This window comes from Crinia signifera, chromosome 8 (genome assembly GCF_055691185.1).
Source record: "Crinia signifera chromosome 8, ASM5569118v1, whole genome shotgun sequence".
Lineage (NCBI taxonomy): Eukaryota > Metazoa > Chordata > Amphibia > Anura > Myobatrachidae > Crinia > Crinia signifera.
The window spans coordinates 161,612,588-161,636,609 of record NC_139224.1 but is presented as its reverse complement, the minus strand read 5'-3'; the positions used below and the strand labels follow the sequence as shown (position 1 = coordinate 161,636,609).

The 24,022-nt window shown below is 46.1% G+C and overlaps 1 protein-coding gene across 1 annotated transcript in view; it reads right to left on the bottom strand.

The window, feature by feature from the left end:
* Positions 1-4,314: 4,314 nt before the first annotated feature.
* C8H1orf210 (chromosome 8 C1orf210 homolog) overlaps positions 4,315-24,022 on the bottom strand; it is a 62,712-nt gene continuing 43,004 nt past the window's right edge. The window contains exons 3-5 of the mRNA XM_083157580.1: positions 13,937-14,022; positions 8,642-8,782; positions 4,315-5,874 (exon numbers count right to left, since the gene is read on the bottom strand). Coding sequence (XP_083013706.1) covers positions 5,495-5,874; positions 8,642-8,782; positions 13,937-14,022 — 607 coding nt within the window. The 3' untranslated portion in view covers positions 4,315-5,494. The remainder of the gene's footprint in view (positions 5,875-8,641; positions 8,783-13,936; positions 14,023-24,022) is intronic.

The following is a 24,022-nucleotide window of genomic DNA, read 5'->3' as shown; positions in this document are numbered from 1 at the left end:
CCAATGATCTAGTGCATACTATAAGAAGATAACTAGATTCTAATTTGGCTGCTCGGAGCAACACCCCCAGTAGTCCTCTTTGGAAGCCTTGATAATCCTCCCCAGAATCCTACTGGTTTGTTACCTTCATACTGTATAATCTGATCATAGAACTACGCAGACCCTTCCTTCAGTGTTGTGGGTGTTACACCACAACTTATTTTGTATTCTGCTTTCAAATCTTTGTGTCATTTTCAGTGTTGAAATTCCAATATTCCACATTCTTTCATTCCTTTAATTTCTGCTACATTTCCAAAGAAACTGGTGGTTTTAACACTACTCATTTCTTACATGATTTGTTGTATTCCGCAGATACTGATCACTAACCAGTTCTACTGAATGAGCTATTTGGGGGGCCCCAGTACTTACCTTGCCTCCGGGCAACTGGGATGAACTTACGCCACTGGCAATGGGGTCATTTATTTTAGAAAAATGCCATAGCTTTACCACTTTGTGGCATTGTGGAATATTGGAACATAAATATTAGGGTACTTTAGTTCTCCTTTTGGGGCATAATAAAACAAAGTGGATTTTTCAGTTTGTTAAACATTTTATAGAACTTGTCTTTCTGCCCTGCAAAAGCTACAATGACCGCAGAAGATTTATTTTTATCCTGCTAGAACAGCTGCTCAGTCTGCCCCTTTCCTTTCATTTGCACATAAAGAAAGATGCGGTAAAAACCCTGTTTTTCTGTATTTTTACCTCATTTTTTAATGAACTAAAGCCCCTCCCGGCATAACCCCCTAGAAGCCTATGGGCTCCTCTCTGCAGCGCTGCTGTGTGAAGGATCCGGCACGGATTCCTCCCAGCATGCTCCTCAGCTGCCAGCATCCCTGTGCATGCGCAGAGGGACTCCCGGGTCACAGACCCAGAAGTCCAGGAAGCGGCAGGGAATACAGAAGACAGCTCATATCGGGAGAGCTGCAATTTGTGTTGCTCATCGCAAATGTCAGTACATATGTGTTGAGCATCTGCACAATAGCCGCTGCTTGGTACATCCTGCCTAATGACGCTGTGGAACTGGGTTTACATTAAAGGAAAACAAAAAGGACAGGAACACCGCTAGATCAAAAAGATTCAAAAAGATTCTTAATGCTCACAGATCTCCGGAAGTGGGCGGGCAGCTGCCATTCAGTGAATGTCAGCTGCCCCCCCCCCCCCCATGAAATATGGTAACGCTGCCCCATGCCCGCAAAGATGGGTGCACCCAGCGTACAGTTTGTTTGCCATGGGTGGCATGCACATGTGCAGAAATGCACACACAAAAGCGCATACATGGAACGCGCACGGCCGTGCAAACCGGCCTGAGTAAGGTCCCATGTTTCAATATTTTGCTTCAATACCCAGCACATATCGAGCATAATCTGCAGGAAGCAGCCATCTGAGTCGCGATATCACCGGGGGCCCAATAATGACTAAATTGCGGTAATAGCCCGATTTTTGGGGGCCGAAATAGTATTGCATCTGATGGGATTGCTTACTTTAAAAAGCTTCTGTTGCCCATAGCAACCAATCAGAGAAATAGAGAAATGATAGACAGAATTTTTAGAAGCTTTAGTAAATGTATCCCTTGCAGAAGTGGACAGTTGGAGACGTTGCCCATAGCAACCCATTAGCTTGTAGCTAGCAGTTATCAAGTCCATTCGATAAAAAATAAGTAGAAGCTGTGGCCAAGTTCCCCTCTTGTGCTCTCCTTAGAGGGCTCACTACGCAGTTTATTTACTAAGATGGGAGTGCTATTGAAAATGGGATGTTGCCCATAGCAACCAATCATATCCTATCTATTATCTTCTAGAACAGGGGTGGCCAAACCTGTCCTCAAGATCTACCAACGGTGCATGTTTTCCAGGCAACCTGTGGATCTATAGTAGGAATGAATGCAGCAGGTTTTAAAACGTGACAGTTAGTAATGACTGCACCTGTGCACCAGCTAGGTGATCTGGGGAATGTGACAGTTAGTAATGACTACAGCTGTGCACCAGCTAGGTGATCTGGGGAATGTGACAGTTAGTAATGACTACAGCTGTGCACCAACTAGGTGATCTGGGGAATGTGACAGTTAGTAATGACTACAGCTGTGCACCAACTAGGTGATCTGGGGAATGTGACAGTTAGTAATGACTACAGCTGTGAAGCAGCTAGGTGATCTGGGGAATGTGACAGTTAGTAATGACTACAGCTGTGCAGCAGCTAGGTGATCTGGGGAATGTGACAGTTAGTAATGACTACAACTGTGCAGCAGCTAGGTGATCTGGGGAATGTGACAGTTAGTAATGACTACAGCTGTGCACCAGCTAGGTGATCTGGGGAATATGACAGTTAGTAATGACTACAGCTGTGCACCAACTAGGTGATCTGGGGAATGTGACAGTTAGTAATGACTACAGCTGTGCAGCAGCTAGGTGATCTGGGGAATGTGACAGTTAGTAATGACTACAGCTGTGCACCAGCTAGATGATCTGGGGGATGGGACAGTTAGTAATGACTACAGCTGTGCACCGGCTAGGTGATCTGGGGAATATGACAGTTAGTAATGACTACAGCTGTGCACCAGCTAGGTGATCTGGGGAATGTGAAAGTTAGTAATGACTACAGCTGTGCACCAGCTAGGTGATCTGGGGGATGGGACAGTTAGTAATGACTACAGCTGTGCACCAGCTAGGTGATCTGGGGAATGTGACAGTTAGTAATGACTACAGCTGTGCACCAGCTAGGTGATCTGGGGAATGTGACAGTTAGTAATGACTACACCTGTGCACCAGCTAGGTGATCTGGAAAACATGGACCATTCGTAGATCTCGAGGACCGGTTTGGCCACCCCTGTTCTAGAAGGTGCTAAATAATTAAGGAGATTCTGATTGGTTGCTATGGGCAACATCAGGGCCTGATTAAAGGTTCCAGGTGCCCTTTGGCCATGCTAAAACTGATGCAGGGTATGCTGGGATGTGTAGTTCAACAACAGCAAGCTAAGCCATCACTGTCCTAGTCTAATACATATGAAATGATGGGCGCTCAGGGACTCGCCAGTCATACTGCCCATGTGCATGTAATGAAGGATATACAACTGACATGTAGAATCTAATGCTTGTGGCGTGTGAAGGAGACTTTGGTGTTAGGCTGCCCAGCTGGCACTGTAGCACAATGTACATAAAGTAATGATTCTATCAGTAAGTTACATTGGCACAGCCACCTGGCAGTCACCTTAAGAACTTTACCCCCCACAGTACATCGGGACGGGTGATAGCTAACAAGCCCCGGGCACTGGGCAACATCCCAATCAGGCACTGGGCAACATCCCAAAAAAATCAGTACAAAGTGGAATATCACAGACAGAGGGTGGAATGTGACATCGCTGTCTTGATGCATCTAAGATGCTAATATTGTAATAAGACATGGTACAAAATATATTTTTTCATTACAAATGAATGATGATTATTTAATGAAAAGCTAATATATTACAGATTTCCGTATCTTTTAATAAAGATGAGTTTACAATTTGTCCAGCCTTATCTGCATTTTTCACATAACATAAGACATATGTGTACAGTTTCCTGCACAGGTTCAATAGTATGATATGAAACAGGGGCATGAATACAGGAGACCATAGCAGACAGTCACCCCTGGGCTTCAGTCCTGAATTGGGCACACTGACCTCCTCCATAGCTCCAGGTCCTGCTTTTTGCACTCCAGAGCAGGAATAGGCTGGGAGTCTCCCTCTCCCTGTCTCAGGGGTGCTGCTGGGGTGGTGGGAGTGAAAGTTGATGTTGAATATGATCTGTAGGAAGCAGGGCCTCTCCCATAAAAGCTGGTGGGGAGGGACTTCTTCCTGAGTGCACACTTCCCCCACCCTACTCTGGACTGCATACTGTATCTTTGGTCCTTTGCGAAAAAGAAACCAGAAAAAAAACTACCCAATGGGGTATATACAATCACTGTGGAAACTGCCGTCTTGCCGAAAAGATGGCAGTTTTCGACATGAATAGGTCTAAAGGGGTTTCATGCTGGCTGTTTTTTTTCAGGAGGTCGAAATTTTCCGACTTGCCAAAAACCAGGTGGATTGACAGAATAGCCGCTAATCCACCTGCTTTTGACGGAAACACAAACCAAAACCAAAAGGTTTTGGCCATGTTTCCGGCAATCTCAACTCGACATGGAAACAGAGTGAGCAGCAGCATACATGGCACCATCCTCCGGTCCGTCGCCTCCCGTACCCTCCGGCCCAATATCTCCTTGCTTTCATCTTTTTTATTACTCTTTAATATGTCAAATAACTCATGAGAATAAAATGACATTGGGTCTTTATTTACAATTGTTATTACAGTGTTAGAAATGCACCAATAAATGCTCTTTCCTGAGAAAAGTGTAGTTGGTTGGTGCCATCCGCTGAAAGCCCAGCTCGACACGCCACATCCCCTACCTCCGAGAATGTACAGTATGAATCTGGTAGCCAACCACTAAATCGGGGGCATCAATCTCGCTGAAGATAATTGTTTTTGCATTATAAGCGACATCATGTGCACTCCTGTGTTCTGTGACCCTTCTGATGCCTCCGATCACATGATGCAGAGCACCACCCCAACATACATCGCCATGTGCTTACCCACAAACACAGGCAGCTGGGGCAGATGGAGTCTTGAGGTGTGGCAGTTTAAAACCAGGTGAAAGCCAGCCACAGAACCTGTGTAATTAATATGTGTCCTGGATTAAAGGGATGAGTTGGTCACCCTATCTGCGGCCATTGCCAGGGAGGGCTCTTGGGGAACTCTTTGCTGGCTAAGACAATGGTGTCAGCATCTTATTCCCCATAGAAACCTAGGGGAGTGCGGCTGCCGGCGGAATGGAGGAATTGCAGCAAGTATCTGCTGTGCTCCCTCTGTAATTTATTCAGGGGATATTAAATATTTGCAAATATTCAGTGGAAAATGGGCTCCTTGTCCGGATAATAGAGAGCTGATGCAGAAATCAAGATACATCATGAGATGCCTACAACTAGATCACTACTGGTCATCATCATCAATATGGCCTTGCACCGGCCCTGTAGTGGGAGCCATAGCCCAGCCTCCTAACAGCAGTTAGTAGTGAGGAAAGTGTGTGAGTGAGCGGGGTATTTGGAGTGTGCATGGTGGTGGGGTCTGCCAGACTAGCCAGTGTATGGCTAGCGGTACAATCCTACATGGCTAGCGGTACAATCCTACATCCCTTAGTTATAAAGACGTAGGATAATTTACAGTAGCCAAGTAATCATTCTCATGGCTCTTACCATTACCAAGGAATTTGGGTAACTAAAATTCCTAAATGCAAATTATGAACACAGTCTATACATCCTCAGACACCAGAACCTTTATATTTGGCCATGCTCTATCAGCGTCTTATGCTTGTGTTGGGAACTCAGGAGATAGGACCATCAATGATCCTCTGAAGATGCTCAGTTGTTTCTTATAACATGTCCCCTGGATCACAACGGCCTAAAAGTGCTGTTGAAGTTGGAGGTTCCGAGCTTCAGCGAGTCGTCTTGCAATTCATTCGATGCTATACTAATGTCATCCTCATCCAAATCATCATGGCGGTCTCCTGGCTGGATATAATTGTCCTCTATAAACCCGTCCTCGTCTTCCTGTGGTGGAAGAGGTACCCCAGGCAGGTCGCCATGGGACTCGTTTATCCACTCGTTGTCTGGCAAGGGGCGATGCCGGTAACTGCGGAAATACCGGTGGAAGACTTTACACTTGGCAGCAAGAGCAATAAGGAGAGACAGGCAGATGGCGATCACCACGAATCCCACCAGATAAGGCCAACTTCTACCGTGAGATACTTCGGTGGCTGCCAGGGGAGTAGCTGCTCAACAAAGACAAAGGGATTAAAAGTGACTTTTCTCCTAGGTTGTACAGTACATTACAGTTTAAGCCTTTGGGATGCAAGTACAGAATCTCATTCATTTCATACAAGGGTCTGATGGGGACCCTGCACATTCTTCACACATGTATAACAGATGCGGTGAACAATGTGGATACAAAGATACGAGCCTTGGGGGGTTCCGGTGCTCCGTCAGCACTCTACTCCTTTTGAGCATCAATATGTATTGCATATTAATAATAGAATATTTCCATAATAGTAGTTACTTACCTGATATCTCTATCATTGCTGATAACTCGACAATCAAACCTACCCCAGAAGCTCGCTGCTTATGTGTCATTCTGGACTCTGAAGTGCCCTTGTTCCCCACATTCAGGCTGTCTCAAAATCATATCTAGAATACACCCATACCTTACAGCAAGAACCGCTAAAACTGAAATCCATTCTCTCATTATCTCTCACACCAACGTACAATCACTTATCTCTAAATATCCCCCAAACTGACCTCTTTTCTCTTTGAAAGATCTGTATTTCTCATCCACACTCATTGTGGGGTAATTCAGGAACACTCAAAAGGGCTGAATTCGCCCCTGTTCCGATGTTTTGGGGACAGTGTGAACACCTTCAGTGAGTATCATACTCTCCGAGGCTTTCGAAAAGGTAGGGGAGGGAGACGGGCGGGGGTCGGACGTCGGCCCAAAGCTGGGGAACGCCCAGTGGGGCAGGAGGCTGACGTTGCACCACGTCAGGACCCGCCCCCTCTTCGGCGGACACCAAAGGAAATAAAGGTCAGTAGGGCTCTCGGACAGTCGGCGTTAAGTCACTTGCTAAGCAGTTAACAACCGCTGCTTAGTGAGCGGTCCTGAATCAGGGCCTTCATTCACGCCGATTCAGCGGCAGAATTTGTGGGTTGTAGGCCCAGGTGCACAAATATAACTTGGGCCCCCCTCCACCACCCCAACCCAAGTTAACAATATGCAACACAGCAGTGGGTGACAGGGAGAGGCAGAACGAGTCACAGGGAAAACAGTGGGTGACAGGTAGAGGGTGACAGGGCAGCAGTAAACCCCTAGTCCTCAGGGACCCCCATGCACCACACCTTTATCTTTCCATCTGTTGTTGAACTGCAAGTCTCAGCCTACCCTGCCCACCTCCAGCTTGAAAGCCTGAGGCTGCTCAGCAGTGACGTTCAGGGAGACAGAACAAGGAAGAAGACGCTGTATTACGGGAGAGGACAGTGGGTGTTAGCTGGGACTGCTTACATTGCTGGCTTATTAAATTGCTTAAAGCAGAAAACTCAAAGATTTATTGTCATTCAAATGATCTGGGAGTGACTGAGCCATAAACATTGAGCACTCAGGGTGAGTCAGACATTTACACCGTTGTTGGCAAAATACTCAACAGACTTATCTGACGTAAAAAGCCTGTTTGTAAAAGCGCTTTGCAAATAATTATTTTACAATCAAGGCGCTCAGGACAGTCACACACCCATAATGTAGGGTGCACAGGAGACAATAACACCGCATGGGGCCTGTGTACTAAGCCTTGCAGAGAGGTAAATTACCAGGCAATCAGCTCCAAACTGCCATGTTACAGGATGGGTTTGAAAAATGACAGTTAGCTGGTTTGTTGGTATATTGCTTCCATCGCTATCCCCATAGATCCAAGATTACCGGCGATCGCTCCCTCTCTCCATCACTATCCCATTGTACCCAAGATTACCAACGTTAGCCCCTCATGGACATGGTCGACACAAGATTTTCATGTTGTTTTTTTTAAACTGACTACATTCCAGTGGACATATAATAGTGTGCCAAGCTCAGCGAGCCATGCTTATACACGGTGTCCATGTCGACATATGTCGACAGAGGCACAAAAAAGCATGAAAACCTTGTGTCAGCCTTTTCACTGTCAACCACGTTCATGTCAACCTTTTTGCTTGCGTTGATTATCTGTTACTAGATGCTGCCGTCTATTTTTAGGCCTCTAACTAGATATCGCCGATCTTCTATACCATAACCCTGCTTCCTTCCGGGTCCCAGGGGTCTCCCCTTAAATTTGTGAGTCTCCTTGAGATTCTGGGACAGTAGATAATAAGCATGTACCGATGTCATACATCATTATAGATACGTATAAAGAGCTACTGAAAATTAAGTATCTGAACGATCTGCACACAATTTTTATTTTACTTATTTAACGCTAATTTTATGCTAATTAATCAAATATAACATTTATTATTGTTATCGCAACCCAATTTTTTTTCCAATATGTCATACTCTATAAATATATATGTAGGAGGATGATGATCAACTAGACACTGCCCCCTGCTGGTCATAGCATCTCAACATCCTACCATAAAGACATGTTTATCTCATTATACTGTATAGAACGGTGCACACCAGGCACTATGGCCCAAATTGACTAAGATGGGAGTTCTATTTCACATTGGATTTTGTTATATGGGCAACCAATCAAATACTATCTATTATCTTCTGGAAGGTGCTAAATAAAAAAGAAGTCGATTCTGATTGGTTACCCATAGCAACATCCCATGTGATATACAACTCCCATCTTAGCAGATTTCCCCCTAAAGAAGGTTTGTGAAATCACTTTTGTCAGCAGTTTTTAACTTAGGAATTTTATTGAAAGCGAAACCCGGGACGTTGGCATGGAAAATATATATCAGCAATTTTTACAAACCCAATGGTTGATAAATAATACTCATTATCGCCATTCATACGAGACTTACTGAGGTTGTATGCCATGCTATTGTTGGAGCTTTCAGTGACATCACGGACAAAGTGTTTGATGACATCACTCCTCCCTGTGTGTTGTACATGGTGATCCATCTCTTCTGTCAGCATCATAGAGGGGCAGAACTCCCCAGACACTAGAAACAGAGGAGGAACATTATATACAGGGGTCAATGTTATCTGACCTCGCCGACCTTTATAATGACCTTTGCAGTGCTTATATTATACCCTTTACCTGGTGAATATTTTTTACATAACTTTATAACAAATATTGTACGTGATTTACCTCGGATTGAATCCGGAGATCGTCATGGCTGCCTCAAGGATCCATGGTAACCTGCAGCTACATTGTATACAAAACTACCCTGGCCGGTAGTTGCGGAGCTTTTGCCTGTGAGCCTCCATGGGATACCTTGCACAAGTGTATGGGGGGGCCTTATGATTATCTACCGTATATACGTCGACCCGATTATAAGCCAAGGCACCTAATTTTACAACAAAAAACTGGGAAAACTTATTGACTCAAGTGGGACCCTCAGTCGAGTTTAATCCGAGGGGGGCTTTTTCAGCATAAATTTTTTTCTGAAAAAGTAGGCTTATACTCGAGTATATATGGTAAGTCTGTCAGATATGGTAAAACTCATAAGTCATATTGCATGCTATAAAATACAGTTCTGGTATTCTAGGATAATCACCTCAATTTTACACCAACATACTTACAGCACCAGGGTCCAGCGCTGCCTCCATCCTCCAAACCAGCTCACCCCGCGCTGACAGCGGGGTGAGCCAGCTTCCTCCGTCGCTGCTAACAGCTTCTATAGCACTGTCCCAGCACTACAGAGGCTGTTAGCGTGGTTGGCTCTATGCATGTTCATTGAGACGCTTTCAGCCAATTAGGGCTGAGCTATGCATCTCCATGGAGATGCATAGACCCAACCACGCTAACAGCCTCTGTAGTGCTGGGACAGCGCTATAGAAGATGTTAGCGGCGACGGAGGAAGCTGGCTCACCCCGCGGGGTGAGCTGGTGTGGAGGATGGAGGCAGCGCTGGACCCTGGTGCTGTAAGTATTTTGGTGTAAAATTGAGGTGTGTGTGATAAAGTTATACTTTTATGTGTGTCTGTGTTTTATTTTAACATTCTTTTTACAGGTGAACTACAAGTCCCAGCGGGCCCATTAATGCCCTGCATGCTGGGACTTGTGGTTCACCAAGTCCCAGCATGTGGGGGAGGCCTGCTGGCACTTGTAGTTCACTTGTATAAAAAATGTTATGTATGCATGGTTTAACCCTATCAGGCCGGTGTCCACTGGCCATGGACGCCGGTGACAGCCCCGGGCTTCATCCCTGGACGGGTGAAGCCTGAGGGGGGGACCGCTTTATTGGGGGTGTCCCCACTCCCCCAGGTACCCCGTCCAAGGCTGACCAGCCACGGTGCTCATGTTTTGGCCGGGGGACCATATGTAAAAAGTGTCCCCCGGCTGTGGCATGACACCGCGGGCTGTTGGAGCCCGGTGCTGGTTTCAAAATACGGGGGACCCCATGATTTTTTTGTCCCCGGATTTTTGGAAACAGGACCGGTCCAAGAGTCCAGGGCTGGTTTCAGAAATACGGGGGACCACTAAACTTTTTGTCACCCGAGGTGTCTATCTCCTACAGGATTATAGAACAATAATTACACAGAATTACACAGATGTATCCTTATGGCTGTGCAATACCATATGAACATGAATCAGGCCCAATAAACGCAGCTAGTATGTAGGCGGGAGCAATGTTCAGCAAATCAATTTACTGGAAACTAGTGACCTCACAGGTGAGAGACAGAGAATATTCTCATATATTGAGCCTGAAAATGTCTCCACATTGGATAAACTTGAACAATGTGGGGGAGATGCATCAAGCCTTGGAGTCTGGTCAAATAGAGAAGTTGCCAAGCACCAATCATCTTCAAGCTGACATTTATCTAGCACAGTCTTTGAAATGACAGTTATAAAAGGACTGGCTGCATTGGGCAACTTCTATACTTTATCACACACCAAAGCTTGATACATCTCCCCCTGTAACCTCTATCCCATACCCTTCACTATAGTATTAATGTACTAACCTGTGAAGTGAGAGGACGGAGGCCGATATGTTCTGCCCCAGAGCACATGGCCAAGGTGGGATTAAATATTCACCAGCAGATTCCCAGAGATGGTATTTCTCAGAATAATGAGTTACATGGATGACATGACTGAGCCCACTGAGCGGACCAGTTGTGCGGTTACTACTAGCCACCTCCCAATCAGCGTTAGGAAATGTCCTGGGCCGCCATCAGGGGGGGACTGTCAGGACTTCAGACCCGGGCCTAGGCAGAAAGGAGGGCCCAGTACTGGGGTCTAACAAGTATAATTTGTCATGAACAAAGTTCACATATTCCTGAAATCTGGGGGTCCTACCAAGCATGCCGCGGTTTTGAGAAGGGGGTGGGTGGGTGCTGCCTATTTTGTCAGGCCCTGGTCCTACAATTTCTCGTGGCAGCCATGGAAACGTCCATCACTTTCCCGCCACATATCTGATACTGTTTGGGACCCATAGAGGTTTTCTGAACTTTTCAAACGTGCGCAGTTGCAAAACATCGGCTGTGTATCGGCCAGCACAATGTCTCCCTGCACCATCCATCATATATTAAGGGCTATTTCTGAGATTAGCCTGAAGCGAGTAACCGCATTTAACCCTTTGTGTGCCAACATCTCTGTGAGAGATGTTCAAAATATCCGCTAAAAGTGCCAGCGTCGCTCACATTTGTTATATAAATTCAAATAAAAAATATGTAAAAAAGATGATATTTCCTATATAAAGGTAAACGTTACAGGTCCTTACGATGAATAAAAATGTTTGTTTGGCAATTTTTACACCTATTCTGACAAATTCACTTGGCACTCAAAGGGTTAAGCTGTCTTATTTTTCTGCACAGTTCACAAAAAAAAAAAATAAGCCATCTGATTGGTTGCTGTGTTTTGCAGCACTTTGCTCTGCTTTTAGGAATGTTATTAGGAATCACTGTGGTCTACAGCCCTGATCCCTGTTCTCTCCTGAGCTGGAAAGTGAACGGGTCCAAACTGACTGCTGTATGCGCATCATTGAGACCGGTGAAATGACCATTAAGCTCCTCTTGTATGTGACATACAAGAGGAGCTTAATGGTAATTTCACCGGCATTTGGGAACAAAAATTGGAGAACATTTCTCTCCTTCCAAAATGACTTTGTCCTCAAAGATGGCAGAAAGCCATTGTCTATATTTACAATGGGAAACCTTCACTGCCTTCCTGGTGCCCTTTGAGTTCTACCAACAGTCCATGTTTTCCAGGACACCTGTGGATCTGTAGAACGTGTCAGTTATGAATACAGCAGGTTTGGAAATATGACAGTTAGTAATTGCTGCACCTGTGCACCAGCTAGGTGGTCTGGGAAATGTGACAGTTAGTAATGACTGGACCTGTGCACCAGCTAGGTGGTCTGGGAAATGTGACCGTTAGTAATGACTGGACCTGTGTACCAGCTAGGTGGCCTGGTAAATGTAACAGTTAGTAATGACTGTACCTGTGCACCAGCTAGGTAGTCTGGGAAATGTGACAGTTAGTAATGACTGGACCTGTGCACCAGCTAGGTGGCCTGGGAAATGTGACCGTTCGTAATGACTGCACCTGTGCACCAGCTAGGTAGTCTGGGAAATGTGAGAGCTAGTAATGACTGCACCTGTGCACCAGCTAGGTGGTCTGGGAAATGTGACAGTTGGTAATGACTGCACCTGTGCCCCAGCTAAATGGCCTGGGAAATGTGACAGTTGGTAATGACTGTACCTGTGCCCCAGCTAAATGGCCTGGGAAATGTGACAGTTAGTAATGACTACAGCTGTGCACCAGCTAGGTGATCTGGGAAAGGTGACAGTTGGTAATGACGGCACCTGTGTACCAGCTAGGTGGTCTGGGAAATGTGACAGTTAGTAATGACTGCACCTGTGCACCAGCTAGGTGGTCACAGTCTGGGAAATGAGAGAGTTGGTAATGACTTTACCTGTGCATCAGCTAGTGGATCTGGGAAATGTGTAACCTGTGCACCAGCTAGTGGATCTGGGAAATGTGACAGTAATGACTGCACCTGTGCACCAGCTAGGTGGTCTGGGAAATGTGACAGTTAGTAATGACTGCACCTGTGCACCAGCTAGGTGGTCACAGTCTGGGAAATGTGAGAGTTGGTAATGACTGCACCTGTGCACCAGCTAGGTGATCTGGGAAACATGACAGTTAGTAACGACTGCACCTGTGCACCAGCTAGGTGATCTGGGAAACGTGACAGTTAGTAACGACTGCACCTGTGCACCAGCTAGGTGATCTGGGAAACATGACAGTTAGTAACGACTGCACCTGTGCACCAGCTAGGTGATCTGGGAAACATGACAGTTAGTAACGACTGCACCTGTGCACCAGCTTATAGCTGTTGAGAACCGGGTTGGCTAACCCTGGTAGACCTTCCCACCATTGCAGTCTAAGGAGGATTGTAATTTACCAGGGGTAATTGTATTCCCGGTGGCTATCCCATTAGCCCGATAAGCCACAGTTCATGCCTCAGCCATTCCCAAAATTCCCGAAAGCAATCCTGTTTCCACATGAAAAACAGCTGTGCATGTGTTCTCATGAGAACATGCAATTTTTTGGGGGCGATCTTATTGAATATGGTTTAATAAAAATTGTGAATTTTTTTTTCCATTGTTTTTAATTGGATACCCCCTATATGTTTCATGCATATGATTTAGAATGCTGCACAACTTTTTACTTGTGCGAGCTGCTAGTACAATAGATTGTCACGGCGATAGTGCAGCCCATGACACTGGGGCTTATAGCACTGGCATCAGCCTCTCCTCCTCCACATCTTATAATAGGCCCCAACCATCGACTGGTGCATGCGTGAGAATAAAGAAAGGCGCATACATTTGCTGCTCAGGTCTACAAACCAATACACAGAGGGTCCGATTCAGACCTGCTCATATCGGGACGATTCGTCCCTGACCCTGATGGTCGCGGTTTGCGCATGCGTGAAAAAAGACCATGTGCAAACTCTGCTGACACAAAATGTTACTTCTTTCTACAAAAAAATAATTTCTAGAAGATGATATAGCAGAAACACCTGTAGAATATTCCATACATCAGCGGTGCATGTACTGGTGCTCTCGGGTGTTAAATAGAACATAAATACAGTACATCTTATTTTAAATGTGCCCAGGATTTGGTCAATTAGATCAGACAACAATTACCTTGTGGACTTGAAGAACCACTTTGAAAGTGGCCTCCTCCTCCTTCTTCTGTGACCAGGCGGACAGTGGTTATAGGTGTTATAAGGCTGCAACAGATAGAATAATAGCCGTATGCACACAGATATTTATCACTGCAGGGAAATCTAATTGCATCCATCTACACAAGAATAATTCATAATAGTCACTTATACAGGAGGATAGAATGATGCTCACCTATACAGGAGGATAGAATGATGCTCACCTATACGGGAGGATAGAATGATACTCAGGAGGATAGAATGATACTCACTTATACAGGAGGATAGAATGATACTCACCTATGCAGGAGGATAGAATGATACTCACCTATACAGGAGGATAGAATGATACTCACCTATACAGGAGGATAGAATGATACTCAGGAGGATAGAACGATACTCACTTACACAGGAGGATAGAACGATACTCACCTATACAGGAGGATAGAATGATACTCAGGAGGATAGAATGATACTCACTTATACAGGAGGATAGAACGATACTCACTTACACAGGAGGATAGTATGATACTCACCTGTACAGGAGGATAGTATGATACTCACCTATACAGGAGGATAGAATGATGCTCAGGAGGATAGTATGATACTCACCTATACAGGAGGATAGTATGATACTCACCTATACAGGAGGATAATATGATACTCACCTATACAGGAGGACAGTATGATACTCAGGAGCATAGTATGATACTCACCTATACAGGAGGATAGAATGATACTCAGGAGGATAGAATGATACTCACTTATACAGGAGGATAGAACGATACTCACTTACACAGGAGGACAGAATGATACTCACCTATACAGGAGGATAGAATGATACTCACCTATACAGGAGGATAGAATAATACTCACCTATACAGGAGGATAGAATAATACTCACCTATACAGGAGGATAGAATGATGCTCACCTATACGGGAGGATAGAATGATACTCAGGAGGATAGAATGATACTCACTTATACAGGAGGATAGAATGATACTCACCTATGCAGGAGGATAGAATGATACTCACCTATACAGGAGGATAGAATGATACTCACCTATACAGGAGGATAGAATGATACTCAGGAGGATAGAACGATACTCACTTACACAGGAGGATAGAACGATACTCACCTATACAGGAGGATAGAATGATACTCAGGAGGATAGAATGATACTCACTTATACAGGAGGATAGAACGATACTCACTTACACAGGAGGATAGTATGATACTCACCTGTACAGGAGGATAGTATGATACTCACCTATACAGGAGGATAGAATGATGCTCAGGAGGATAGTATGATACTCACCTATACAGGAGGATAGTATGATACTCACCTATACAGGAGGATAATATGATACTCACCTATACAGGAGGACAGTATGATACTCAGGAGCATAGTATGATACTCACCTATACAGGAGGATAGAATGATACTCAGGAGGATAGAATGATACTCACTTATACAGGAGGATAGAACGATACTCACTTACACAGGAGGACAGAATGATACTCACCTATACAGGAGGATAGAATGATACTCACCTATACAGGAGGATAGAATAATACTCACCTATACAGGAGGATAGAATAATACTCACCTATACAGGAGGATAGTACGATACTCACCTATACAGGAGGACAGAATGATACTCACCGATGCAGGAGGGTAGAAAAATACTCAGGAGGATATAATGATACTTCCCTATACAGCAGGATAGAATGATACTCACCGATGCAGGAGGATAGAAAAATACTCAGGAGGATATAATGATACTTCCCTATACAGCAGGATAGAATGATACTCACCTATGCAGGAGGATAGAACTATAATCACTTATACAGGAGGATAGAATGATACTCACCTATACAGAAGGATAGAATGTTACTCACCTACATGGGATGATAGAATGATACTCACCTATACAGGAGCATAGAATGATTCTCAGAGGATAGAATGATACTTATCTACATAGGAGGATAGGATGATACTTACCTATAAAGGAGGATACAATGATACTCAGGGATAATGATACTCACCTACATAGGAGGATAGAATGATACTCAGGCGGATAGAATGATAGTCACCGATAAAATGATACTTCGCTATTAAGGAAGATAGAACTATATTTTACTATAAAGGAAGATGGAATGATACAGTACTTATATGTGAAGGAAGAAAGAATGATACTTACCTATAAAGGTAATCCAGCTAAGGCTCGTTACCCTGCACGTTGAGCCCCAGAGGGAGCATAATATGTATATGTTTCCTTACAACCTCAGGAGCTGCAGAGAAAGATCTGCAATAATTCCCTCTGTGACATAGATTGTGGCACTCAGGCCCTCATTCTGATCTGATCGGAACGGGGTGAATTCGGCCTTGTTCCGATGTTTGTGGCTCTGTACATGCGTATGGTACATTATGCGCAGGTCTTTGCGAATGGCTTTGGTGACTTGCATAGTCGTCGAGCCATTTGCATACATTGGGCCTGGGGCGGATAGCGGCGGGTACGGGGGTTGCCCATGGGAAACCCAGCATTTTATGGGCGTCCCTATGAAAGCGCTGGGCATTCCCATGGCAACGCGGGTGGGCCGATACCTGCCGGGGGCGGGTGGCCCATCTTCGGATAGGCACGCGCAAATAAAAGTCAGTTCAGACTAACTTTCATTTGCGAAAGCAGGAGAAATAAATAAATAATAAAAAAAAAAATATATATATATATATATATATATATATATATATATATATATATAGGGCGGTAATAAGCGGCACTCGGAGGCTGTCGTAAGTGGTGAAGAAAAAGGAAAACGTGGTGAAAACGTTTCGGAGCTCGGGGGCCCCGTCGTCAGTTCAGGGAAAGCACAATTGACATACATACAAAGTGAAATTTATAGGAGACTTACCCGCCCCCTGTGGGTCCCGTCCGTGTCCTCCTCCAGCGGCTTCCGGGTTGGCGCCGTCTCTGTGACTTTGCTGGCTCAGGTCCGATGGTCGCGATGGTTGCACGCGGGACGTCACTGATAATTTATCTTTGTCACCACAGCGCACAGCCGCCCCACGTGACCCTAGAGCTGGCAGCCGGGAGCGCGCATCAGTGATGTCCCGCACGCAACCATCGGACCTGCGCCAGCAACGTCACAGAGACAGCGCCAGCAACGTCACAGAGACAGCGCCAACCCGGAAGCCGCTGGAGGAGGACACGGACGGGACCCACAGGGGGGCGGGTAAGTCTCCTATAAATTTCACTTTGTATGTATGTCAATTGTGCTTTCCCTGAACTGACGACGGGGCCCCCGAGCTCCGAAACGTTTTCACATCTGCACAAGGAATAAATTTCCTTTTTCTTCACCACTTACGACAGCCTCCGAGTGCCGCTTATTACCGCCCTATATACGTCCTGAGGACTCATCCCCTCTCGTGAGAGGGCACCGCTGGCGCCCGCCAGATCCTCTCCTCTGGCGAGCGCCGGCAATAGGGACTGGGACGCGTGTACGTCTCATGCGCACACGCATCCCAGTATCACGGTGGCTGGGCAGCGTCTCCCTGCCCGTCTCCGCTTCAGGGAGCCGGGCAGGGTTCGTGGAGGGGGTGGTCAGGGTGGCGAGGGGGACTGGCCACCTGCGAACAATCTGTTCATCGTGGCCGCACACACGCACCCAGTGCATGCCCATTGAGAAAACATCGGCCCCGTCAGAAGGAACACCCACTACCGAATGGACCAAAATAAGGTCCATAATGTAACATTCCAGTTCTACATGCAGAAGCCCAGAGACACACACACACAAACGCACACACGCAGTGCACTATCCCTACATGCAGACTCACCTCTATGTATGTAACATGTCTGTGTATACCGCAGGCATGCTCCGTCCCATTCACACCGTCTACTACCTGCTCTGTCTTCCTGAAGGTGAGGGGTGGAGCCTGGAACAGGGAAAGGTACAAAGGTGGCAGCAGACTTGGTTAAAATGTAACTTCCCCTGTGCAGAATATGAGAGAGAAGAACAAGGGGGAGGAAGAGGGGGATAAGGTCTCTGTGTGATTGGGTTGTAGCCCTAGAGAGAGAAAGCACAAACACTTTCACAGCATACGTGACCTCAGGGATCCTTCTCTCCCTCCTTTCCTATGGCTGCAGTACCTATACTACCACTAGGGGCAGGGGCGAATTTAGGGGTCAGGCCGCCCCTAGGCACAACACTTTTGCCGCCCCCCATTTTAACATATTCATCGTTCAGGCTGATGTTGGAATATATATATATAATCAAACTTCAGCCACGGTAGTACGCACTTTTTTTTTTAAATTCTGTAGTGCACTCAGGAGGGAGAGAGCAGTGTTGCCAACTCTGAAACGTAAAACAAGCAACTGATGACCAAAAAACAAGCCCAAAAACAAGCCCAACTTACATTTGATTATAGATAGATATTTTACGTATTATATATACAATCTACAAGTAATGTCTTTACAATGATATTTTATCAGCACAAAACTGGCTTTTAAAGAATACTATAACACTTCCTCATTAATGAGGCGAAGCAGGAAGGGACATCGACAAGATGTTTTAACATTCTGGGCCAGATTCTCTAAGCTTCAAAGGTGATAAAATAGAGATTGATAAACAGCCAGCCAATCAGCTCCTGCCTGACATTTTTCAAACACAGTCTGTGACATGGCAGGTAGGAGCTGATTGGCTGACTGTTTATCACTCTCCATTTTATCACTTTTGAAGCTTAGAGAATCTGGCCCCTTGTCTGCCGAAGTGGGCGAGCACAAACTCCCCCCTCCGGCGATTTCCCCTTGAGGAGACAGCGAGCGCATCAGTTAACACTGACGCGCTGTCTCCTTCCCCATGGCCGGCTGTACTGGGCATGCGCAAGATCTCGCTATTCACGTGAGATCCCCAGCGCAGCCCAAAGCCAGCAGCGGGGACAGTGATGTCGCTGTTTTGGGTATAGGGCTTAATCACCCTGCAGCTGTTGAAGCGGTTAGTGGCAGGGGGTGGAATGGTCAGCGCTGTACCGTTCATACATTTGCCTTGCATATCAGCTCCTACTTACATTGGGGAGAAGCGGTATCAGTGCACATAACACTCGCTGATACCCCCTTCTTCCCCATAGCGCGCCTTTATACAACTGCCCCAATATGACATATTTTACTTTCCTTTTTTTCTCTAAAGAAAAATCTTAAGTGAACATTGTCCTTTGTACGCACTGAGAAATATTTACCATACACGGTGCGACAGGCGATGTACGTTTTGTACTAGATCGCATGCATTTTAAATGCAATGAGATGCAATGCAATCGAGTGAGCACATACTTTTTGTGCTGTGCAATGTGCGCGGGAGCGCACATCGCACCCGTTAAATTGTACCATGTGTGGACAATCTTACTACAAGCATCAGTGTTAAAATCAGATTAGCCCTAATCTGCAGCAACATAGATAATAAAAGTCATTACTAGAGACAGGATTATATGCATTTGCATATTTGCATATGCATTTGCATATTTTACCTAAAATCTAGTGATGGTGCATACTTTAGTCCCTGCCCTCTTCCCACCCGCGAGCTTTGCCCTGCAGCTGCTACCCAGGTAGTGGTAGAGTGTGCAGGCTGGGGCAATATGTGCGCAGTGTGGGGAACCTTGGATGTACGCTATGTCTGACACTGCTCTAGGCTGCCAATCCATGTTGATAAAAGTCAATCGGGGCGGATCCCATTACGAAGGTCCTGAACCTTTGCCTGCCCCTGGCCTGGGACTTTACAGCAGAGGAGGCGGGCGGAAGGGTTGTGACATCATATGGCGCATAGGAAATGCCGTGTCATAGTGAGTATGCAGCGCAGGGAGGAAGCCTTCCACTGCGCCACCTTCACACGCTATGCTGACATTTGATCCATCAGCGCTGGAGATGAGGGTCTGTGTAGTTGATGCAAGAAGAGCCTAGGACGTTGCAGTCTGTTGTAGCAGCCAGGATGGAAAAAAAGATGTTGTGGGCCTATTTTTAAAGTTTATGTGCAACTAATTGTATGCTGATTTTTAAATAAATAAGTTAAAAATTACTTTTTTATTATTTAATGTAGCATATTTTAACACTTTTTATGCATATTTTAAGTATTTTTCATGCATATTTCAAGCTTTTTATGTTGCATATAATCCTGTTTCTAGTCATTACCTTTTCTATAAGCCTAGTTCTCACCTGTGTTTGTCCCTAATCTCTGTGCTGAATAACTGAATTACAGAGAAAAACAACACCAAGCCCAAAATAAAACAAGCCCTAAACAAGCTACTAAAAAAAATTATAAGCCCAAAAACAAGCAACAAGCGACCAGCAAAAAAATAAGGGTACTTGTTTCTTATCACGGCCACAATCGCGGGCATCGTGTGCCTTAACTTTAAGGCACACGATGCCCGCAATGCCCGCCATTTCCTTTGAAAAAAAACAGTACTCGGATACATCGCGTCGGTCATGTGCCTTAAGAAGGCACACGACGCGACCGACGCGATGCCCACGATTTCCCCATAGGCTTCAATGTTAAAATATTTTAACATTGAAGCCTATGCGCGCCCGACGCGATGCCCCCGATTTCGCCATAGGCTTCAATGTTAAAATATTTAACATTGAAGCCTATGCGATGGACCCGATTTGTCCATAGGCTTCAATGTTAAATTATTTTAACATTGAAACTGAGTCCATTTAACATAGTAAAAAATGGTAAAAGGGCCAATATGGGCCATTTCTCATTGGGTATGGCCCCGTCATGTGTGTAAAAAATAATGGCCCCCCATTGTGGCCGCCACCCCCACTATTGAGGCGAACCCGAAGCGTGGCGAGCGCAGCGAGCCCGCGAGGGGCGGCGGTGCGCGTCCTCCGACCTTTTCATTCCCCTACTATCCACGTCGGCGTGGAGTTGAGAATAGATTAGTGTGGCGAGCGCAGCGAGCCACCGAGCCCGAAGCGTGGCGAGCGCAGCGTGCCCCGCGAGGGTACGCTGATACCTGTGAAGCCCTCGAGGGGACGCAGAGATCTGTGAAGGTATCAGCATCCGCTCGCCACGCTTCGGGCTCGGTGGCTCGCTGCGCTCGCCACACTAATCTATTCTCAACTCCACGCCGACGTGGATAGTAGGGGAATGAAAAGGTCGGAGGACGCGCACCGCTGCCCCTCGCGGGCTCGCTGTGCTCGCCACGCTTCGGGTTCGCCTCAATAGTAGGGGTGGCGGCCACAATGGGGGGCCATTATTTTTTACACACATGACGGGGCCATACCCAATGAGAAATGGCCCATATTGGCCCTTTTACCATTTTTTACTATGTTAAATGGACTCAGTTTCAATGTTAAAAAAATTTAACATTGAAGCCTATGGACACGATGGACCCGATTTCTCCATAGGCTTCAATGTTAAAATAATTTAACATTGAAGTCTATGGACACGATGTACCCGATTTCTCCATAGGCTTCAATGTTAACATTGAAGCCTATGGAGAAATCGGGTACATTGCGTCGGTCGCGTCGTGTGCGTTTTGGTATGCACCCGACGCGACCGACACGATTTTTTCCGACACGACCACCACGATAGAAATCGTGGTGGCCGTGCTAGGAAACAAGTACCAAAATAAGCAACTCATGAAAGAAACAAGCCCAAATCCGTTTGTTTCAAGCTGACTTGGCAACTATGGGAGAGAGGGAGGGCGGGAGCCTGGAGCAGCTGAGGCACACAGACACACTGTGACGCCCACCCTGCACGCCCATTGACACAGCAGCCAATAGTGGCAGGGGGGCAGTGGCTCAGCTTAGCATCTGCACGTTGAGCTGAACCTCAACTACCGGAGCGGACGGGGACATCGCCGCTGCGAGACAGCACAGCAATCACATATGTGCAGTTGCAGCACGTGGACTCCAAGCGGGCAGGGGTAAGTGACAAGCAGCGCCGCCGCCAATCATGACGGCAGCGGCGCTGCTTGACTTGTCACTCCACGATGCATGCTTGGAGTCCACGTGCTGCAGCTGCACATATGTGATTGCTGTGCTGTCTCGCAGCGGCGATGTCCCCTGCGAGACAGCACTGCTGGCTCAGCTATCTGAGCCCGATGTTGCTGACTGCCGCCCATAAAATGTGCAAGTACAAACTTAAATGTCCCAATGTACAACGTGTTTAGTTTTGTATATAACACAGCAATAACCAGGGTCCAGTATACACCAGTAATACCCCTTTTTCCACTGCCTCCAAATACCCGGATTTTGCATGTGAACACGCATCGACCCAGGTGTTTGCTCAGTGAAAATGGAAGCATCGTCCCGGGTCCTGAACCCTTCTCACATCCCGGGTCACGCTGCGGCCCAGGAAGTTGCCAGGTTGATAGACCAGGCAATTTCCCGGGTCTACAGTATATAAAGGGTTGCGGCTAGAACCACTTCTGTCTTTTGATATTTCCCATCATGCACTGGGTCCTCATATACCTGGATTCAGAATACTGCATAATAGTGTGGTGAGCGAAGCAAACTACCGTGCCCAAAGCATGACGAGCGAAGCGAGCCCGCGAGAGTACAATCCAGCGACAATAAAAGAAAATAACCTACACCGACGGAAATTATAGATAAATTAAAAAATGCTGTGAGGGCATCTAACAACTGCCGCGCTCACATAACGTCACATCCTCGTCATAGAGTAGAAGTGATCTAGACACAATTATACAGCGGGATACCCGCCATTCGCTGACTCAATTTGACAGCTCCGTGGCCTCCTTCCCGGTGCTATTAATATTGTGCTAAATTTAATTGACACCATAGTTCTTTAAGCAGTAATACTACAGGGATGTTTTGATTTCTTTAAATAGCAATAAAGTACCATTTAGTTGACTTCTTAGCTGTTTTCCAAATCCTCACTAAGGGAAAGAACGAGCAGACACACTTACAGACTTGTAGCTTTCTGAAAAGTCCTATGATGGCAGATTGGGTAGGACTGCACAGTGCAAACAGAGCTCAAAGGGGTGCTCCAATGCCTCTCTGCTCACTATTATGTGCCATGTGACTGTGGTTGCCATGGCAGTTACATACCACTGCATAATTAGAAATACTAAGAGCTGTTTGAAGTGCCAAAAAAAGCAAGAACAAATGAATAATTGCAGCCGCCACATTAATTTAAGGAGCAGTGAATCAGGAGGAGCGAGGAACAGATAGACAGGTCTAGGAGGTGTGTTGCAGGAAGTGTTTATTTGTTATCTATTTGTTATAACACACAGAGGACTGCATGCAGTTTACATGGTTACATCATGCCGGAGGTATACTTGGCAGGATTGTGTGTTATCTCTGCTGCTGGGCGGATCTAATAGTGAAAATCAAATAACATGTAGGCAAAGTTGACAATTAATAGCAGTTGATGCTATAAAAATCCACTATGATATTACAGGTTTTGCTGGTTAGATGAGCTTCTGGCTTTGCGGTCTTTATATCTTATAAATATATGTCTAGAGTCCGTGTATAACCGAAATACTGCCATCTGCTGGCAGCGAGTGAAACTACATCTCTTTCACATACAGAAACACAGAGGCAATCACAAGGTAGCAAACTAGCTTTGAAGCTTTTGCTTCAAGCGGACTTAGCTAGTAATAACGTAAGTATTGTCTGTTGGGCCCTTATTCTGATCGGTGCGGCCGGAGCCGATTATGCGGCCAGGACCGTGCGTGCGAAACCCCGCCTTCCATACGGATCGCCAACTCCGTCCGTATGCGGTAAGAAGCTGTCCGAACGGACCGCACGTGTATTTTTCACGGAATACGCCTCCTCCATCTAAGGGAACCTCCCCCATCATTCGATGGTCGCAGACCATCGAATGCAGGACCGAGTGCTCCACCAGCACCCGCAACCTCAGACCACACGGACATTTTTCCGTGCAAAAGCAGGGATCTGGGCGGGCAGCTGACATCCGGCGATGTCATATGTCCGCCCCCTACACGTGCGTCACGGCCGCATTACCATACGTACGCCCAGCGTTTTCATGGGAACTCCCATGAAACGCGGGGCGTATGCATATGGTAATGAGCCCAAATAGCCCTTCACGCCCTT